Source organism: Gymnoscopelus microlampas (genome assembly GCF_963454915.1).
Source record: "Gymnoscopelus microlampas genome assembly, chromosome: 22".
In the NCBI taxonomy this organism is placed as follows: Eukaryota; Metazoa; Chordata; class Actinopteri; order Myctophiformes; family Myctophidae; genus Gymnoscopelus; species Gymnoscopelus microlampas.
This window is the reverse complement of record NC_139959.1, coordinates 29889281-29911758: the sequence shown is the minus strand read 5'-3', so window position 1 is coordinate 29911758 and position 22478 is coordinate 29889281. Positions and strand designations below refer to the sequence as shown.

The window sequence follows — 22478 nt, the reverse complement described above, 5'->3', positions numbered from 1 at the left end:
ATGACAGCTTTAGGTTTGGACGGTCATCGTCTGAAACGCATCATATACAAATGACATACATATCCAGTGTTAAGCTCCAACACAGAGAGACCCACTCACTGTGCTGCTGTAGGGCATGCATCGCTAAGTCCACGCAGAGATCAGGCTGGTCCACAAGCTAACAAGTTGATCCGGACAAACATGAGAGATGTTCACATGTCATATGGAAGCCCAACCACTTTCAACCTGGTGTCAATATTTTGGCCAGTCTGTATATTTTTGTCTAAATAAATAAATACAAATAAATAAATGTTTATTTTCGCAATATTTCAGAAATTGTGAAAAATCTGATATATAAGCATAGCGACCTCAATCTCAAAAAATAAATTGTGATTCAGCAACATTGCGTTTCAGTAAAGGATAGGAATCCTTCAACAAAAATTAAGATCGCCCATAATAAATCGTCACTTTGTAATGGTTAATTCGCTTATTTATTTATAACATTACAAGACATATATCAGTAAGCCTAATCAGTAGGCTAAAAAAAAGGAAAAAGTGTGTGTGTGTGTGTGTGTGTGTGTGTGTGTGTGTGTGTGTGTGTGTGTGTGTGTGTGTGTGTGTGTGTGTGTGTGTGTGTGTGTGTGTGTGTGTGTGTGAAATCCAAAAGTCATGTGATGTCATTCATACAAGGATTGCCCCCCCCCCTTTCCCTCTTGTAGTAAAGATCCTCCTACATAACAAACAAAGTCCGCAAACTTTAATTAGGTGTGAAACGATGAGTATACAGGAGGCTATTAGAGGCCTATTTTGGTCAAAGCTATCTATAAGTGTGTCTGTTAACAGCGATGGGGTTGTTTCTGTAAACAACATGATTCAGAGAAGCAGGCGGCTGCAAATCGAGATTTGCCCCCCCAAAAAAACGTATTTGTTGCAAAACTGTTCTAGATGTGTCCCTCTGTGTTTTACAGACCGGGTGTACACTCTCTTCATTGAAACACGTTTGTGAATACAACTGTGTCGACAGTGCTTTCATTTTTATTTGCGTGCAGGGAGGGACATCGCATTTGACACAAAGGCACACAGGTTAGACTGTGTGAGTGTCCATATTTTCAAGGACTAAAGTATAGCCTAAAACAGTGGTTCTCAAACTCTGTCATGTCGAGGTTTATTTGGTGGCAGACCCCCATCTGATTGTGAAGGTTTCGTGCCAGGGACCCCAGAAGAGAAGATTTATGTTAAAAAGAAATACAAAAAAAAAAAAAAAAATCCAAATCCAAACATTTTATCTTATTTTAAACAATGTTCAAAAATAGCAGATGTACAAGCTTCCAGCGCAGATACGCTGTGAGCTGTAGATCTGCTATTTTTGAACAGCCAACGTACAAATGGATAAAGTGGTTAAAATTAGTGTGATGCTGTATTAACTACGCAACGCACACAGAGGTTCCACCGTATATTAACTACTTTTGCTATAGGGGTATTAGGGACCACCTGGAACCCCCAAAGGACCCCTGGGCGCCCCCAGACCCCACTTTGGTACGTGGGGTCCGGGGTTACTCTATGAAATGCAACCAAAACGTTGCATTTCATAGATACGTGAAAACATAGGCTAACTAGAACCAACCTTTAACTTCACTGGTTGTAAGGACGGGTGTGTTGTAAAATATAGGCCTGCCTATGTATGGCACGAAAATAATGAAGAATAATTCAATTTCTACATCACTGTTTTCCCCCTCAATGGGCCCAACAACCTGCCTCTATATGTTAAATAAATTCTTCCATTTACTGCAATAGTGGCAGGTTTATAGCCGCTGTAATGCGTTGACGTTTTGGAGTTTAGATAACAGGTTAAAGGTCCACGAGCCTTAATGACTGCAGTTACATATTCATTAACTCATTACCTGCTATGTTAATCCCACCAACTGTGTGTTTGTGTCAGCTTTGTTTTGCTTCTTCTCGGCCGAGGGAAATGAGGGGAACGCGATCCCCCCGGTCTGGGTCGGGGTCTGGTCTCTCTCCCCCGCTGCCTCTCACACGGGGCCCGCGGGGCCAGGGAGCCTCAAACACGGCCAGCATGGAGACGGGAGAGCCGGCTGAACAGGGAGGTTTTTAAACTGCGATATAGCTCGATTTTAAGCCTGTGGCGGGTCCTGTGTTATAGCCCACTTGTTTCCCAAAAGTGGATCCCATTTGTATTTGTATGGGTCACGACATTTAAAATATATATATATATTATTTCAAAAGATTTTTAAAAAGGCAAAAAAAAAAGACATTTAAAACATTTTCTCAAGAGAATGTCATGAATTAAAAAAAAAAAATCAAAGACATGGCGTGAATAATAGATAAAAAAAACGTAAGAAGTTGTGAAAATAGCAGATCTACAAGCTCACAACTTGACACGTTGTGAGCTTGCAGATCGTCTATTTTCACTGTAGTTTGGCCATTTTTGGGTCTCGATCTAACCACGGAACCACTGTGTATATACTGCAGCCATACGTTTCCATTCAAAACCTCTGTTGTGACTGTTTGTTGAAGCCAAATAGCCTATACATTGTTTTAGGCGTTATATAGACACGTCAAATTCAGCAGACCTTCCCAGGACCTTCATAGCCTTTTTGAAGTTAGAAAACGTATGAAATTATTTTTTTCTTAAAATGTAAAATGATTATTATTATTTTTTTAAAAGGCAGAGATAGGTTTGGAGAATGTGGTATACCATTGTTGTTTTATATTCATCCAAACATGAATACACTGAGCTCAATGATTAATTAATAAATAACCCAATTAACTTAAATCCATGTAAAATGACGAAGGTACGCGAAATATAGGAATATGTGCACTTTGAACAATATAATTAAAGCCAATATACAATTAAAGCAGATCTATTAGTATTGTTATTATACTGACTGATATTTCATTCCACTTAATCCCAGGGCTTAATTAGAAATACAGAACATGTAAAACCAGATGAACTGTAACCCATATCATCAGGGGCTGATTTATAGTATGTGGCTGCTGTCTGGTTCATTAAATCATAACAGACCCAGTGAGACCTTCTTAACAACTTAAACCCTCTATATTATACTTAGTAAACCGAACATGTGTTGTGTTGGTCTGCTCTTGTTTCTTCTTACACCAAATCCCTTCTCTAGCAATAGCAGCTATTTCTGGCGAATGTTCCCCCCAGAATAGGGGGCTTTGGGGTTTTCTTCAAGTGGTGGTAAAACCTTGGAATAAAGTTTAGAAACAGACGAGGAGCTGATACATACAGGCCAGTCCGGTGGCTTTGCTGGGAGGAAGGGGGAAAAGCAGTATCCTGCTTTTTTGGGACTGCAGGTCATGGAGCTCAACTCCACTATGAGAGCAGCAGAACCGTGGTTCTCGATTTTTTTTCTGTGTCAAGGACCCCCAAATGAATATGTATTTGGCCGTGGACCCCCATCTGAAAATATGTTGTGCCATGTCCCACAAGAGAAGATTTGTGTTAAAAAAAAGAAATCAAAATGATTGAAACATTTTCTAAATATTTTCAAAAGTATCAGATGCATAAGCTTTGCAGATCTGCTATTTTTGAATAGCCAACACATAAATGGATAAAGTGGTTAAAATGATTGTGATGCTATATGTTAACTGCTTTTGCTGATGCTTGGGACATCCTGGAGGGACCCCTGGGGGTCCCCCGACTCTACTTTGAGAACCAATGCTGTGTAAACAGACTAGGGCCTACTAGAATACAGTATAATCCCAGTGTTAATTTATCCACCTGTAACTCTGACAGAGTTCATTTTATACCCTGTACTGTTGTCACAGAATACACGCCATGTTGCAACATGTATGTTGCCATGGAGCTATATTTGTAAAACAAATATTTGATTGAGTTTGATTGATTGAACAAACAAAGGCTATAAACAAATGCCATCACAGTTAATTGATCTTATATTTATAAAAGGAAAATTACCAGGGTGCAATTCAAATTTTTGTCCCAAGTTTTGTGCTTAATGTTTTATTAAAATGTGTTAATTAATTAACAAAAGCCAGCTGCTGGTTAGTTAAGATACATCAAGCTCATATCATGAGAAATGTTGCCTATATCTGAATAACCCAAATGTTAATACATATATTTTTTAATCTAAACGACATGCTGGACTTTGAGAGAAGTCATAGAAATCTTCTGATTATTCACACGTTCAAATGTAAGTGCTATGTTGTGTTTATTTTAATTCAAGGCAACATCTGAATAACAACTCGAATAAAATGAAACTCTGCCAACGTTGACACGTCGTGTTTTTAAAACGCTATTCAGCTTCATTATGACACTCTCACTGTGACTCAGAGAACTGCCAATCAGTTTGAGGATTAAGAATGCCTCCAATCCAATCACTTGATTTGTGCTGACAAGCCTGCTCTTTGTTTGGATTCGGATTAGCGATTGGGTCTTTAAAAGCACACGGAATAAATTCGATATTGGTTGAACCAAAAATAAAGGTTGAGCCCTGGCCACGTCAGAACCAATGGGATGTAAAAAAAAAATACACAAAACAATGCAAAAACAATTGACTCAAACACAAAACACAATTTCCTCATTAAACACACATTTTGTCATCAAGGAAAAGGAACAGTTTTAAACTACCTCACTTTCCAGTGACACGAATGACTGAATAGCACTTGTGTTTGGTTTAAATGACCCCCTGTCAATATCATATCATGACTAGAATCATGCATTTCATAGCAGAACATTCTATTCTTAAATGCAGATTATGGCCGTTGTTCTTTTGGAGCAAAGTGGGTGGGGCTATTACAAACATTACTAACTTTTTGTGTTGAAAACAATACATGGCAAACTTATACAAAGTGGAGCTTTCCACAACAATTAAAACACGATAGAGAGGGAGTGGGCCTATTTTAATTGTAACCTACATTTTGTTGTAAAATGGCATATGTTAAAATTGTAATTAATATGCCAGAGGCTGAACCCTGCAGGCATAAATAGTGTAAATTATCCACCTAACTCTGAGAGTTTAGGCCTATAGCCTAAATGAAACCAAATGGACCATTAGGGGTCCATTTGTTCAGATGTATATATAGGCTACTTGTTGGAAGTAAATGAAAAAGTAGGAGGCTTGCAGAACAAAAAACTAATACTGAACAGAAAACCCTTAATGATTAAGTCTTGTTTAGACCGTCTTATACAGGCTCAATCACATCAGCTGTCCGTGATCATGACGAGATAGCACGTAAACAAACCACCTCCTGTAAAGAATGTTCTTCAGAAGGTAATCATTGTTCGACGAACTCTCGCCTGTGTGACCCGTGCGCGTGCGCGCTCGCGCGCGTCCTCGCGTCGTGGGGATTTGCGAACAATCACGTCCAGCCATGACCTTTGACCCCCCTCATACCACGGAATCAGGCTGGAGAGCGGTGGCTGCACGGATGAAAGAAGAACCATAGTCAGTGTGTGTGTGTGTGTGTGTGTGTGTGTGTGTGTGTGTGTGTGTGTGTGTGTGTGTGTGTGTGTGTGTGTGTGTGTGTGTGTGGCATATACTCTCTCAGAGTTATGTGTGTGTGTATATATATATATATATATATATATATATATATATATATATATATACATATATATATATATATACATATATATATATATATATATATATATATATATATATACATACATATATATACATACATATATATACACACACACACACACACACACACACACACACACACACACACACACACACACACACACACACACACACACACACACACACACACACACACATACATACATACATACATACATACATACATACATGTGTAGGCCTACTTACTTAACTACTACTTACTTCTACATGTGTCAATCTTTTTTTAACTATAGGCCCTAATAGTAGGCTAAAAAAAACTCTGCTCAATATTAGATATATTAGCGTTCTGTGGATAATTCGTTTTTGTTCCCTATAGAACCTGTTCCTAACAGCACCCCCTGTCATTGCATCCAATTATTCAAAAAGACAAAACCTTTTGTTTAAGTCCCACGACTTTTGTCTGCAAAATCAGCTTATATGCAGCCATATGCCTATATACTCCCCTCCCCTCCGAGTTGACTATAGGCAAGGATCCCTTGCGACGAGAATATCAAATGAACATGATAAATCAGCTGAGCTTCTGTTGGCCAATAGACAGTGAGTCAGTCAGTCAGTCAGTCAGTCAGTCAGTCAGTCAGTCAGTCAGTCCCTGCACGTCATAACAGACACGTCCTTATTAATGTTGTCGCAGGCCTATGTCAAATGTCAGACTGATGAAGTAGCGTGTTATTGCTTTGCCGCAGGTGACACAAGCAGTAAGGGATGTCTATAGCAAAAGCAGGTCTGAACGAACGAGTTCTCACTTCTTTGATTGATTGATTCGGATTGATTGATTGAATACTTTTTGTTTCCCCCCCAAAAAAGCACAGAAGGTACAGTTCTATACAAAAGGATGCTAAAAGGATTAAACTGCAAGAAAGCACTATGGCTTGTTTCTTTTTACTTTGCACTGTGTTGTCCCCCCCCCCCCCCCCTTTAAATTGCCTGCGCTAGAAATATAATAGGACACTTGACCGTCTGGGACTCAGCCAGCTAAGGTTTCAGGCCAACTTTTTTCACCCACTCCTTTTTAGATAGGAGGGTATTCATGGGATAGAACAAAGGGGGGTAGATAGGGGGGGCCTTACGGCAGCGTCAGCTCCATTGGGCTACAGGAGCATGTTATCCAACCCACCTCATTTACGAAAAAATAGCCAGATCTGCTGCAAGCTCGTCGTGAGCTTGCAGGTCTGGCTATTTTCGACACGCGGCGCCGTCGCACGACGAAGTATGCACCGCCTGACCCCTGTGAATGAGGCCCTCAGTGGTGGAAGAAGTACTCAGATATTGTACTTAAGTAAAAGTAGCAAGCAATACCACATACTCTGCTACAAGAAAAAGGCCCGTGTTTAAAATGTTACTTGAGTACAAAAGCATTGGCATCAAAATATACTAAAAGTACCAAAAGTAAAAGTAGGCTACACTAAAATGTTTGAAAATGGCAGATCTACAAGCTCACAACATTTTGCAATGTGACACTTGTGAGCTTGTCGATTGGCTATTTTCAATTAGGTATACAATAGGGCTAAAGTGGTTAATGTATGTTTTATAATGTAATAATGTATATCTGCAAAGTAACTTGTAACTTAAGTTTTCAAATAATTGTAGTGGACTAAAAGTACAATATTTGCCTCTGAGGTGTAATGGAGTAGAAGTAAAAGTATTGAAAATTGGAAATACTCCAGTAAAGTAAAAAAAAAACTAATTATTGTACGTAAGTACAGTACTTGAGTAAATGTACTTAGTTACTTTCCACCACTGGGGGCCCTTATTGCTGCCCTGACCCCCTGGCTGTCGTTGTTCCGGTTCTGATCAGATCTGCATGTTACGGTGTTAATAGTTTCTGTGTGATTGAGGATTGTTTGGAGTGTAATCCGACTACTTCACCCACAGGACACTCCCCCCCCCCCCCACACACACACACACACACACAGACACACCCTGGGCCCCACCCTCGGGGAAAGAGCATCGTCAAATAGTATTTAAGTATGGACATAATAACCAGTGGACATAATGTAGACGTATTAAGCAGATAAGGCAATCGGGCATGTAGGCTAAAGAATAAACTTTGAGGAATTAAGACCGCTTAACACACAATACACACAATAATGTGCGATTAGCATAAATGGAAATTAAATAAATACTATTAAATAGATTTTTTTATTTTTTGAATAGGTCTTTTTCACACTCTTCTCTATAGCCTGTTCTTATTCTTCAAACCTGTCCAAAGCTATATGAGAACAGTAACACGTGTGAAATAGAGCTGTTTACAATGACAAAGACATATTTTCCTTAAAAGTCAGAATACGTTTATGTATTTATTATTAAGTAGGCTATTTGTTTTTCTCCTCTTCATGTGTGTGTGTGTGTGTGTGTGTGTGTGTGTGTGTGTGTGTGTGTGTGTGTGTGTGTGTGTGTGTGTGTGTGTGTGTGTGTGTGTGTGTGTGTGTGTGTGTGTGTGTGTGTGTGTGTGTGTGTGTGTGTGTGTGTGCGTGCGCCCGTGTGCGCGTGCATGCGTGTGCGTGCCGCGTGTACGTGTGTGTTCAACAAATATATACAAATATATATTAATTTGGGGGTCTTTAACATGACTGTCTACAAAACCTTAACATGAAAATGTTTGAGAACCACTGGTTTAAACAACATTAGTTAACAAGCCTAAATAAGCAACTACGTTTTACTTTACAGTCAAGCCCACAAAGCCCACTTTACAGTCAAGCCCACAAACCATCAACCTACCAATAATTTGCAGGCAACTTTACAAATTCTATTTTCATCATTATAGATTACAGTTTGACATTTGGGTGAATCAACACTTTGGTTCCTTTGTTGTCTTTAATTGTCCTCAACTGACTGATGTTTATGTGCCATGCAACAAACCACACTATAGGCCTACACAATGGTGTAATGGAGTAGAAGTAAAAGTATTGAAAATTGGAAATACTCCAGTAAAGTAAAAAAAAAACTAATTATTGTACGTAAGTACAGTACTTGAGTAAATGTACTTAGTTACTTTCCACCACTGGGGGCCCTTATTGCTGCCCTGACCCCCTGGCTGTCGTTGTTCCGGTTCTGATCAGATCTGCATGTTACGGTGTTAATAGTTTCTGTGTGATTGAGGATTGTTTGGAGTGTAATCCGACTACTTCACCCACAGGACACTCCCCCCCCCCCCACACACACACACACACACACAGACACACCCTGGGCCCCACCCTCGGGGAAAGAGCATCGTCAAATAGTATTTAAGTATGGACATAATAACCAGTGGACATAATGTAGACGTATTAAGCAGATAAGGCAATCGGGCATGTAGGCTAAAGAATAAACTTTGAGGAATTAAGACCGCTTAACACACAATACACACAATAATGTGCGATTAGCATAAATGGAAATTAAATAAATACTATTAAATAGATTTTTTTATTTTTTGAATAGGTCTTTTTCACACTCTTCTCTATAGCCTGTTCTTATTCTTCAAACCTGTCCAAAGCTATATGAGAACAGTAACACGTGTGAAATAGAGCTGTTTACAATGACAAAGACATATTTTCCTTAAAAGTCAGAATACGTTTATGTATTTATTATTAAGTAGGCTATTTGTTTTTCTCCTCTTCATGTGTGTGTGTGTGTGTGTGTGTGTGTGTGTGTGTGTGTGTGTGTGTGTGTGTGTGTGTGTGTGTGTGTGTGTGTGTGTGTGTGTGTGTGTGTGTGTGTGTGTGTGTGTGTGTGTGTGTGCGTGCGTCCGTGTGCGCGTGCATGCGTGTGCGTGCCGCGTGTACGTGTGTGTTCAACAAATATATACAAATATATATTAATTTGGGGGTCTTTAACATGACTGTCTACAAAACCTTAACATGAAAATGTTTGAGAACCACTGGTTTAAACAACATTAGTTAACAAGCCTAAATAAGCAACTACGTTTTACTTTACAGTCAAGCCCACAAAGCCCACTTTACAGTCAAGCCCACAAACCATCAACCTACCAATAATTTGCAGGCAACTTTACAAATTCTATTTTCATCATTATAGATTACAGTTTGACATTTGGGTGAATCAACACTTTGGTTCCTTTGTTGTCTTTAATTGTCCTCAACTGACTGATGTTTATGTGCCATGCAACAAACCACACTATAGGCCTACACACTCTGTTTTAAGTTTGTCATTTGTTGGGCTTCACTTCTGAAAAAAAAAAGATTGTCTATATTTTCCCTCATGACAAGAAGAGAAACATCTGAACGGTTGCAATGAAAGATTGAAAACGAAATGCCTTCTAAAGACAACACATAATAGAACTACCACAAGGTGTTTGAAGCATGCAGCCTTAATAGGTCATTTGTGAATTATATAATTTCAAAAACAATGTTTTAACCACCTGTCTGTGTAATCTGAGTTGGTAAACAGTTCAAGGGAAGGTCCAGATACCTTGTGTCAAAGTAGAAGGAAAATTGGGAAATAGTCTAAAGTACATTAGAGTCCAGTGGTTCCCAAACTATTTTGCTCAAGACCCAAAAGAGAAATTTGACATTTGCCCGAGAACCAAACTAGTGAAAATAGCAGATCTACAAGCTCTCAGTGTTGTGAGCTTGTAGATCTGCCATTTTCACTACTTCTTAAACATTTGTTTTCTAATTTAGGGAATTTCTTTGATTCATTTTTATTTTATTCCTGAAATAATTTTAGAAACATTTTTGAATTTGTTTTCAACTCATGATTTTTTTTTTATTTAAAAAATATTTTAGAATAATAAAAAACACAAAATAAAAGGGATATTTAGGCTACTCACGACCCATAAAAATTGTTCCACGACCCAGAAATGGGTCCCGATCCACTGCTTGGGAAACATTAGACAGTATTCTACAATACTTGGTCAACTAGAAAAAAGATAGATAAAATAAGTCTTCAGAACAGTCACAACCTTTTGATTTTGCAAGATTAAAACCATGAATTTGGGAGAGGGGTTGGTTTGAAGACTGACTAAAAAAATAGTAAAAATTCTGATCCTGAAAATGGGCATTTTTGTATTCGTGTGAGGCTGTGAGCTACAGAAAAGGTATAGGCTATATTGAAAGGTTATTTATCCTCAAGGAAGCAAAATAAGCAAAACAGTTATTTGCTTAACCACAGGGTTAAATTCACCACGAGGCAGTTTTGCATTAAAACTCTTCTGTCTGGTATGTTAGAAAAAATTATAAATTAAAATATAATTGATTATGCTTTCATAAAAACAGGAATTTGTCTTTGAATAGCTTGAATAAAAGCATCGTTTTGTTTGGCACCTGCAACATTACATGACAGCATGTCGCTTCGAATTAATAATACTTTTTGAAGATTTATCCACCACCTCAAATAAGTGTTTTGAGGCATGCAGACTATGCTTACAGTAGGCTACATAAAGCCCAATTTATACGCCATCGTACAGCGGTGTTGCTTGCCGACAAGAACAGATCTATAAAAATATAACAATGAGTGGCAAGGCAATGTAATAGCTTGTAGATCTGTCGGCAAGCAACACCCATAGCACAACGGAGATAACGAAATCGAATTAACACCATACGTAACATTTATTATCCCAAAGTATAAGGGGGATGAACGTTTATTTTCATTTAATTTTATTTGACGGTTCAACTGCTGATATGCTGGCATTTTTGTGGAGATGAAGGCCAAAGCAACAAGAACGAGATATATAATAGATATATAAAGCCTATTCCATAACAAAATAGACAGACAAAATGCGTGTTGATCTCCCCCCACTGTGCCTCTGACACTGGCACGAACAGCTTCAATCACTGTTGCCAGATTGTGCGAGAGAAATAAGCAACCAGGTGGTCTATGAAAACAAGCCCAAAAGAAGTGACTATATCTATTTGAAAATATACAAGCTCGCAACGCATCGTTGTGAGCTTGTAGATCTGCTATTTTCAAAGAAAAATCCTGAGAAAAAAGTAAAAATGTAGGAATATTTTCAAATCCACAAAATCTCTATATATCTATATGTATATCTCTGGCACAAAATATTTTCAGAAGGTTAGGTCTACAAACATATATTAATTTGGGGGTCCTTAACATGAAAATATTTGAGAACCACTGCATTAAACAACATTAGTTAACAAGCCCAAGTAAGCAACTACGTTTTACGTTACAGCCAAGCCCAAAAGACCGCAACCAGCAACCTACCAATAATTTGCAGGCAACTTTACAGAAAAACAAGCCCCAGGTCGCTTATAATAAGCGGACATGGCAACGCTGGCTTCGATAGATGATACAGTCTATCGCTGCCCCCTGCCGGCCACCACGAAGAACGACGCGCCCTCTTAAAGGGGATGTCTGGGAAAGCGGAAGAACTTTTTAAGGTGGAACGGTGGAGATAACCGTGCCACAAACATGCCTTTCGCCCTCTCTCCGAAAGGGCACGGCGGGGACTCAGGGAGCTGGCCGTAAGATAGGAACCAATTGTGCCAGATGTATGCGTCCATTAAAGACCACCTAACACCCCGCTCCCACAGACTGGTCTAACACCACCGGTCCTCAATCGTTTTCATGCCAAGGACCCCCAAAATTGTATATGTATTTGGCGGCGGACCCCCCCCCCCCCCCCCCCATCTGAAAAGGATTTATGCCAGGGTCACCCAGAAAAGAATATTTATGTAAAAATAAGAAAATAAAAATATTCAACATTTTTCAAACATTTTCAATATTTTTCAAAAATATGTTGGCTATTAAAAAATAGCAGATCTACAAGCTCACAGCACGACTGCATAAACATATAAAGTGGTTCTAAATGATTGTGATGCTATATTAACTAATTTTGCTGGGGACCCCCTGGTACCCACCCAAGGACCGCTTGGGGTCCCCGGACCCCAGTTTGAGAACCAGTGGTCTACACCTCATAATAGCCTACATTTAGTGTCTCAATAACATGAATACCTTGGGCTTTTATATTAGAAGGGGATTCTGGCTATTATGTGCAATGCCGTATCCAACTCCCCAAATATAGCCTTTAGTAGCCCTACCAATACAGTCCATCTCAAGCACCTATAATAATAATACTACACAAATCTGTTTATTTCCCGAGTAGGCCTATAACCTACTTTGGGGGGAAATCCATGCACTGCTTTGAATGATGGCATTGGGCTAACCCTCCCTGTTAGGGCCTCAAGTGAAGCAAGCCGCGTATAAACCAAAGCGTTTAGCAATCAATCTGTGGATACAGTAATAAAACTAGACTACAGTGACAAGACAAAATAATGCACCACATGAAATAAAAACGTTTGTTTCAGATTTGTTGACAGGATTATTTACTACTTCCTTCGATTTAACGGTTAATATTAGGAGCCCTGTCTCAGCCTGTCTGTCCCATAAAATGAACTCTCGACTGGTAATTAATTTTCCATCTCCACGAATATCTAACCGTCAAAGTGACGACTGTGAATGGACAGAACGAACAGGATTAAAATAGTAGCCCAGGCACAGGGTTCGTCGCCATGCCAGCTTGAGCTTGTGTTGGAGATTTTTGTAAAAAAAAAAATCTATATTTGCCATGGACATGCTGTGGTCCTCAAAGTGAGTTGAGGGGCCTTTGTCGTTCCTTGAAGGTGGTCCAAATGTACCATTACAGAGAGTGTACACTCTCAGAGTTGCGGGTGAATGTATAGTGTCATAGTAGCCTCAATCAGTCAGTGTCATTATTATCTTATGATCAAAATAAGAACATTATTATGTCATGTTAAAACAAAATCTAAAATTTGCCACGGACAACACGTCTTGACCCCTGGCCTGCACAGTGCACATAACCACACAGTGGTAGCCACATACTGGCCCTGGGACCCCAGAATAATTCTATGATTGTGACACAAACATGACATGAGACAATAGCCGGGCCGTTAATTGTCTCCCTGACACTGTCTACTGGCTTTTTTTATTTCCATTTTGACAAGTTATGCTTTCATAAAATCACGTATGTAGGCTACACCGGAGAAAAATGTAAATAGTTCATTGTCCCAGACATTTTTGACAGCGTTCATAATAGCCCAGCTCCTTTAAAACCTAGGTTTGGAATGGATTGTGTTGTGCGGTCAAAGTCAAACCGTCTCTTTTATTTATAGGCCAAACACGCAAGAATAGGGAGAAAAAGTGCGAACGTATGAAGTTCATACGTTCGCCCTTTCTCCCTATTCCTGCGTGTTTCTCTTCATACTATGAAGAGAAAGAAACCACCAGCTTTGTAAAGAAATCCGAGGTCATAAAATGCAGGTGTTAGGTCAAGTGGATTGTAACCAAATGAAGGACAGACACGCACCATGACAAGACACTCAATGAAGTCACTAAATGATGCAGTCAGTCCTCCGTCATCATTACACTGGCCATGTCTGCTTACTAGGCTATATAAATAATTGAACAACACTTTAACAGCAAGTCAAAGTTATTCTAGGCTAGCTGTATCTTCCAAATACTGCAAGGCCGGGGGACAAAGTCAAGGCTGCCTCTGCTCTGGTGAAAGCAATTAGTCTAATTATTAGACCATGTGAGAATGATATACCTATTAGGCTATTATAGGCCTATATCCCATATAGACAGAATTAAGGCCTCCTGAAAAAAGGGTAAAATCCTCTTGTGCAAATGTATCCATTTATAACTCCTAGAATGTAGCCTACAAATGTAACCAAATGGACTCTTTATAGTGGCCCATTAAGTAAAAGTAGCCCACTACAATGCAGAAATACTCTGTTACAAGTACACGTCTCGTCTGGTATTCAGAATTTAGTTGAGTACAAGTACAAAAGTATTGGCATCAAAATGTACTTAAAGTACCAAAAGTGAAAGTACTCAGTGTGCAGAAATCTTCCATTTCATGTTTTCAAAATGTATAAAATCATTTGAAAATGGCTGATCAACAAGCTGACAATGCCTGACGCATTGTGAGCTTGTAGATCGGCTATTTTCAAATGTCTATATAAAGTAGGGCTGAAGTGGTTTATGCATGTTTTGTAGTAACATTTCAAATCTACTAAGTAACTAGTATATAAAGTTGTCCAATAATTGCAGTGGAGCAAAAGCAGTAAAAGTATTGAAAATTGGAAATACTCCAGTAAAGTAAAAAAAAAATACCTCAAAATTGTACTTAAGTACAGTACTTGAGTACATGTACTTAGTTACTTTCCACCACTGCCATTAGGTTACACTCCATACATTAGGAGTTAAATTATTAACAATTAAAGATGACTTCGCTTTTATGGCCCTTTCTCCTCCTCGTTTCATCTCTATTCAGGGGAAGTCAGTTTCTTGCATCATCATCAGCACCATCAGCATACAGTAGCTCATTGATAGAACCTGGATGCACGCACGTTGTGGTGTCAACGCACGCCCCCCCTAAATTCCTATGTGTGATCAACGCCGTTCTATCTCCTCTCAACACTCACACACTGCAGTGGAACATGGTCGTAGATCAGATCATCTATCTTGTATGGTAGATGTTTCGTAGATCGCATCAAGCTTTCCACAAATAATGGGTTTTCCAACCGCATGCTTGCTTCTTCTCGCCATCGGGTTGCAAACCGTCGTACCACAGGCTGCAGGTAAAATACACACACGACACGCGCTTCGCTCATAGGTTGATTTAGATCACGTGTCGTGCTAGTTTGAGAGTGCACTGAACGTGTGTTGCTGTGGGGTTCTTCAACAGGTAACGAGGTATGGTCATCGCCGTGGTTCATGGGGTGCCTGGACCCCCGGAGGACCCCCGGATCCGGAGCGGACCGTCTGCATGAGATCCAAGGTGTTGCTGCTGACCTTGTTGACCCCGTTGGCTGCTGCCGTCGCTGCCTGGATGGAGGGTAAGCCTATACGAGACAATTCAATTATACAAAGACCAGTGATGGAAGAAGTAGGATACGCACATTTTAAGTGCAAGTACGGTATTTCTTGAGTAAAAGTAGCCTACAAAAGTATTGGCATCAAACTGTTCTTAAAGTACCAAAAGTAAAAGTACTCATTTTATGCAGAAGGTCCCATTTCACAAGTTTTCAAATGTGGGCCTATAAAATGTATAAAATCCTTTGAAAATAGCAGATCTACATGCTCACAATGTGTTGCTTTGTGACACATTGTGAGCTTATAGATCTAGGGCTGAAGTAGCCTGGTAAACCCCCCTCCCTCCGGAAAGTAGGCTGTGAAACAAATGTGTGTCGCAAGCTTCTTCCATTTGACGGTGTCAGGTTAGGGCTGAAGTGGGTAATGTATGTTTTGTAATAATAATCCAAATCTACAAAGTAACTAGTAACTAAAGTTTTCAAATAATTGTTGTGGAGTAAAAGTATAATATTTGCCTCTGAGATGTAGTGGGGTAGATGTAAAAGTACTGAAAATTGAACATACTCACTTTACACCACTGAAAAAGGCAAATGTTAACATTGAGCCTAAACTTCTCTAGATGCGGTTCAGATGTTTATTTTTAGGAAAAGCATCCAGTTGATAGCTTACACACTATTTCTTTCCTAAGAGATCAGTACCATTAATTGCATCAGATTAAAATCCCCACCCCTTGTAATTATTAGGTTTTGTTATTGGTGAAAGTTACATAAACATGGAATATTTTCTTTGGGTTATGCTTGCTTTCATCTTTCCAATGAAGAACTTGGGGGAAGGGCATCCAATCTGGCCCAAGGAGGAAAATTATTTAGAAATGGAAGCTCCTTGAATGCAGAAAATTTACTATAAAGCAGTGCAGACTGCAGACAGATACACATAACCAAAATGTTTATCATGGTTCCTCCAACAATTATAAATAGTGAGAGTTATTCTGTTTGAACAGAATGCAGATCTTTTTTTAATTAATTAAAATAAAAATGTAAATACTGTAGATATTACAAGAAATCTGACCAGAAGCACATGATTGTATGGCATCTATTTGTGTGTGTGTGTGTGTGTGTGTGTGTGTGTGTGTGTGTGTGTGTGTGTGTGTGTGTGTGTGTGTGTGTGTGCGTGTGTGTGCGCGCGCATGCGTGTCGTGTGCGTTTGTGTATGTGTGTGTGTGTGTGTGGTATATTCTCTGCCTTGTTGTAATACAGTGCTGTGTCGTGTCTGCACAAGGCAAAATTCTTTTTTTGCTATTTCTTTTTTGCTTTTTTTCTATATTTAAATGTCTTAGGGTGTAAAAACTGACCTAGAGGAGTTTTGTTAGTTATAGACAGTAAACTCTGTTTACTGTCTATACACTGTATGTGTGCTCTGCAAGGAATTGTCTTTGTATTACAATTGCACTCAAACGGTACTTGCAAAATAAGCAGGCAACATAGCTTCATCTTCAGTATTTGGTGCTGAAGGTACCAGATAGCAGCGTTGACCAGAGGCAGATGTCACTGTGGTCAGAAGCTCCACGGTTTGGTGACCAACACATCTTCTCACGGAGGGGAACAAGCTCCAGGAGAACATGCCACGGGAGAAAGGTGAGACATCCTTTATCACAGTGGTTCTCAACCTTTTCAGGCGGTGACCACCCAAAAATAATCATATTTGAACTGGGGACCCCCCACCCTGATAAGCACTTGGAACGCGAGACGTTGTGAGCTTGTAGATCGGCTATTTTCAAAATGTTTGCCTCTTTCTTATATTATTTGACAATTAGACCAATGTTTGACCATTTTTTTTATTGTATAGTTTGTTGATTACTTTTGAAGCAGTAATGGTCTTTTTTCTTTTCTTTTCTTCTTTTTTTTAGATCTTAAAAGTCCTTAAATTGTCACTTTACTGTTATCTAGGGACCCCCTAAAATCATGTGGGGTCCCGACCCTCAGGTTGAGAACCACTGCTCTATCACATCTTCATCACACAGGCCTTCCTTTGTTTTTCTTCTATATTACTTTCTTGCCTTCATTCGTTAATCTTACGTTTTCTGCTGCTGCGTGACTAAAGATGCAAGCCTGTTCAAAATGTTATATCGTGACCATCTCACCAGTCCCGGAATAATGCGATCTGACAAAACCTTTCAAGATTCATAACATTTTTGAACGTTTTTGCATTTCATAATTCATAGTTTATCTTTTGTGTCCGCCGGGCAGGGATACCCTGGTTGACCTCACAGGTCTGAGTGCATGTCCATTTAAAGTGTCTGTGTTGAGGTGAAATACAATACGATATTGATGTTGAAAAAATAATTTAAGTGCTATTGTTTTGTATCGTGTTCTAATCTATTCTATTCTATTCTATTTTTTATGAAAAGACAATGTTTTGGGGGCTTTTTCTGCCTTTATTGATAGTATAGTAGATTGACAGGAAATGGGGCGAGATAGATGGGGATCGGAATTCGAACCTGTGACATGCTGTGAGGCTGTAGTTGCTCTATTCTATTCTATTCTATCCTGTCCTAATTTGTTCTGTTCTGTTCTATTCTATTCTTTTCTATTCTACCCTAATTTATTCTATTCTATTCTATCCTAATTTATTCTATTCTATTCTACTCTATCCTGTCCTAATTTATTCTATTCTATTCTACTCTATCCTGTCCTAATTTGTCCTATTCTATTCTATTCATGTGCATATAGGAGCATACAGTGGCAGCCTTGTGGAGAAGACCAGAGCTGGTTTTCAGTGTACAGAACACACGGTCCGTTCCTCCACGGCATCAGCCTGACTCCCTCCACTGAACACCTGCAGGCCGGGAGGCGCTTCATCATCCAGCTCTCTGGAATGCTTGCTGGACGTCCGGACCAGCCCACAGGTCCAAATCCCACCGCTCCTTCATTTACAACCTCAAAGGCACCATTAGACCCATAAACCCCTTTAAGACCGGGAATGCGTCTGTGTCATTTTAAGATTTCTTTTGGTTATTCAAAAATAGAGCTTGTAGATCTGCTATTTCTCTGAAAAATCGTGGACAATTTGTGCAAATGTTTGAATATATATAGATGTTTTAAAGCGATTTGTTTTTACTCCGATCTGTGCTTCTGGGGGTCCCTGGAACATATTTTGAGATGGAGGTCCGCGACCAAATACATATAATTTTGAGGGTCCTTGACATGGAAAAGTTGGAGCACCACTGATATAGCAACATACTGTTTGGATTTAGAAAAGATTTTTAGATATGTATCTTTTCAAAAATAGCAGATCTACAAGCTCATAGCGCTGCACTCGGTGCCGAGCTATGAGCTTGTAGATCAGCACATTTTATTAATAGCCGACGCTAAAATCTAAAATGACACAGATGCGCTCCCGGTCTTAATGGATTAAGAACTGAGGCAGATTCTACAAATGGCTTCTAAATCAGTAGTTCTCACACTTTCAAGATTCTTTCAAAAATGTTCAAAAATAGCAGATGTACAAGCTCACTGTGAGCTTGTATATCTGCTATTTTTGAATAGCCAACGCTAAAATCTAAAATGACACAGATGCTTTCCTGGTTTTATTGTGTTAAACCCCTTTTGTCTTTTCAGCTATAAAACATCATCATTACCAAACTATTCTTCATTTGAACCACTTAAGACCTATTTAAAAAATAGCGAGAGAAATGCGTTGCAATGGGACACACTGTGAGCTTATAGATGTTTTTTTTTTTGTTTTTTTTGTTTTTTTTTTAATTTGTAGAAATGTTTTTCCTATAATGACAAGCCCAAAATAGGGATGCCAGGTTGTGTTGCAAAGCGGGATTTATTTTAGTGAATAAAACGTTATTTTAACCAATTCGTATTGAGTAGTGTTAATACGATATAACTAGTGCCTCTACATTGGTTGGTGGTTGTCTCTCTCTCTACTCTTCCATTGAGAAATGGACGCCCTGGTGTTGGGTAGGACACCTACTGGTGGACAACTGATACTGCATCAAGCTCATAAGCCAAATATCTCCCCTGGACGATACAGTAAACATCGAATCCAGCCTGGTACAAAAGTGGTAAAAAAGTTCTACATTCTGATAGTAATCATTGCTATAGAGTGTTTGTTCAATAACCAGGGTTTCCCTGTCTCTCCAGCTCTTTAACAGAAAATACAGTTTCAGGTCGGGATACCAATTCCAATTCCACTCCGACCTGAAAATGTATTTTCTGTTTACCAAAGAGCTGAACAAACGCGGAGACCCCTGTTACTGAACAAACACTCTGTGACTATGATTTGATTTGATAATCTTTATTTTGAACATGCAAATAAAATAAAAATGCAATAAAAAACAAAACAAAGAAATGCTAAAATATAAATACAAAAATACAAAAAAACAAATATTAGTTTAGCCAAATAAATATATTCTCATGTAGCTGATAATGACATTTCATGGTGAATCAAAATCCTTATTTCCACAGAACACAAAAATCATATAGGTGTCAAACTACAGCATTATTTATTTGCTGTGTTTTTTTTGTTTGTTTTTTTCAGGAATTCAGAGTCTGGGACAGCTGAACCTCTCATACGTCTCAGTGCAGTTCAGTGGGAGGAACTCTAGAGGTCAAAGTTCACATAGTCTTCCTGTATTGGATGATGGCTCCTTCACACTGGCAGACGATTGGCTCCTGGAGACCCCGGGGAAATATCGTCTCAGTAAGTCAACAAGAGCAAATCTGTCAAACAGTGAATCATATATTACTTATACTCATTATTGTTTTGATTAGTTATCTCTGTCTGTCTATGTCTGTCTGTCTGTCTGTCTGTCTGTCTGTCTGTCTGTCTGTCTGTCTGTCTGTCTCAGTGGTTCTCAACCTTTTCAGGCCGCGACACCCCAAAATAATCATATTTGAACTGGGGACCCCCTATTTTGTTTGACTCCTTTCCACAGATAAAACTTGTGAAAATAGCCGATCCACAAGCTTGTAGATCGGCCATTTTCACATTTTGTATCTCTTTCTTATATTATTTGACAATTTGGCCAATGTTTTATAATATTGTTTGTTGATTACTTTTGTTGCAGTAATGGTATTTTTCTCTTCTTTCGGTTTTTGTTTTTGTCTTTTTTATTTTAGGTATTAAAAAGGTCTTAAAAGTCCTTAAATTGTCACTTCACTATCACCTGGGGACCCGACCCACAGGTTGAGAACCACTGCTTCTAACTGACCCACTCGTTCTTTCACTCATTCCTTTACTCACCTCACTCACTCACTCACTCACTCACTCACTCAAATCGTCCTGCTCTCTCTCCAGATGTCAGTGTCTCCAACCCTCTGTCGCAGCTCTCCTCTACGCTGTTCCTCTCCATCGCTCGTCCTTCTTCTCCAGAGGGGCTGGAGGTCTATCTGCTCCCTGGGACCCCTTCCTGTGTGCCCTCCGTGGACCCCCAGATAGGAGCTGTGGAGACAGCCCGACTGGGCGAAACCGTCACCCTACGGGCGCACGCGCGCCGCGGCCTCGGACCATACCGGTTCCACTGGGGATTCACCCGTGAAGGAGAGGAGGATGAGGGAACGGTTCTAAACACTAGCTGCCTGCCTGATACTGACTGTCTGAACAGCACTGTGGTAAGACCACCACACACATGTTCTCTTGGTGTACTGCTGCAATTGTATAGAACAGTGGTTCTCAACCTGTGGGTCGGAATGTGTCCCCGCATGATTTTGTCAGGGGGGTCCCCAGGTGACAGTAAAATGACAATTTAAAGAATTTTTTAATACCTTAAAAAAAATGTTTTAACATACTATACTATCCTATAAAAACTGGAGCCATTAATTGTGAAAATAGCCAAAAATTGCGAGGCGTTGTGAGCTTGTAGATAAGCTCACAACGCCCGAGTCAAACTAAATGTAATGCCTCAACTCCTACAATTCCAACTGCTTGTCAGGGTGGGGGGTCCCCAGTTAAAATATGATTATTTTGGGGGGTCGTGGCCTGTAAAGGCTGACAGACAGACAGACAGACAGACAGACAGTATACTTGGTCCTCTCCCTTTCTTGGGATCATGTGGTGAAGTTAAAGTTTTATCCATCTTTCTTTCTTTCTTACTGTTTATCTTGTGTGTTCTCTTGCAGAAGTGGGTCTTTGAGACGGAGGGAGTTCACATGGTGAGCGTTAATGCATCCATTGCCTCCGGTTGGACTGAGGGGATCCTCCATGTTGTTGTGAGTACTCTGCCTTCCTACTGGCGTCATTCAGTCAACATCAGAGATCCACATGGAACGCAGGTCATTATTTAAACCAGCCCAGCCTCATTTCCGCTAAGTGTGCAATAAAGCTTTGGTCTGTAGATAGAGACATTGATTTTCTTTCCGTTGCAACTTCCCCTCCGACCAATAACAGTCTGACATTTATCAGTGAGGAATGATTGTATATAGATCCTTGAACTGCTTAAACTGGCTCTATAGCATACTTGGTTTTCTCTTCTTTCCCCGACTACACCCGAGCGCTCATCGTGAGCATCTGAGTATCCATCAGCTGGTTGAAGCTGAAACTTAATTTACCCATGGGATTAACAAAGGTCTGCCCTCCAAATCTCTTTCCCGGAAATAGACGATCTATAAGCTCACAACAACGTGTTGCGATCTTGTAGATGTGCTATTTTCGCTGAATGGTTGCCTATTTTTCCATGGATATGTGAAAATGCGTGCACTCATGTTTGTCATGTATATCACATATACAGTATGCGTCTGCCTGGCTATGTGCATGTGTGTTTGTTCGTGTGTGTGCATGTACATGCCTATACATTGTGTGTGCACATGCAGGTGGTGCACGGCGCTGTGTGTAACCTCAGCATGGCGAGTGCATCTGGACACATGCTTGTCAAGACGGACAGACCGACTGTCAGTGGTAAGGAATCACTTCTAATTACTGCCTAGCGCCACACTGTGAGAACTGTGAGCCAGTCCTCACAGTACCGGTTTCTCAAGTTCTCAAGTTCAAATGAAGTTCCATTTGAACGTGACCCAGATTTACCGTTGGTTTTATTAACTTGATAAACCTTTTCAT

The 22478-nt window shown here is 39.7% G+C and overlaps 1 protein-coding gene across 1 annotated transcript in view; it reads left to right on the top strand.

The window, feature by feature from the left end:
* Positions 1–1948: 1948 nt before the first annotated feature.
* Positions 1949–22478, top strand: part of pkd1l1 (polycystin 1 like 1, transient receptor potential channel interacting) — a gene marked incomplete at both ends in the record, with an annotated part of 78148 nt that continues 57618 nt past the window's right edge. The window contains 8 exons of the mRNA XM_084048678.1: positions 1949–2084; positions 15289–15439; positions 16928–17050; positions 18146–18321; positions 19965–20126; positions 20724–21037; positions 21545–21697; positions 22235–22319. Of these exons, the coding sequence (XP_083904804.1) occupies positions 1949–2084; positions 15289–15439; positions 16928–17050; positions 18146–18321; positions 19965–20126; positions 20724–21037; positions 21545–21697; positions 22235–22319 (1300 nt within the window). The remainder of the gene's footprint in view (positions 2085–15288; positions 15440–16927; positions 17051–18145; positions 18322–19964; positions 20127–20723; positions 21038–21544; positions 21698–22234; positions 22320–22478) is intronic.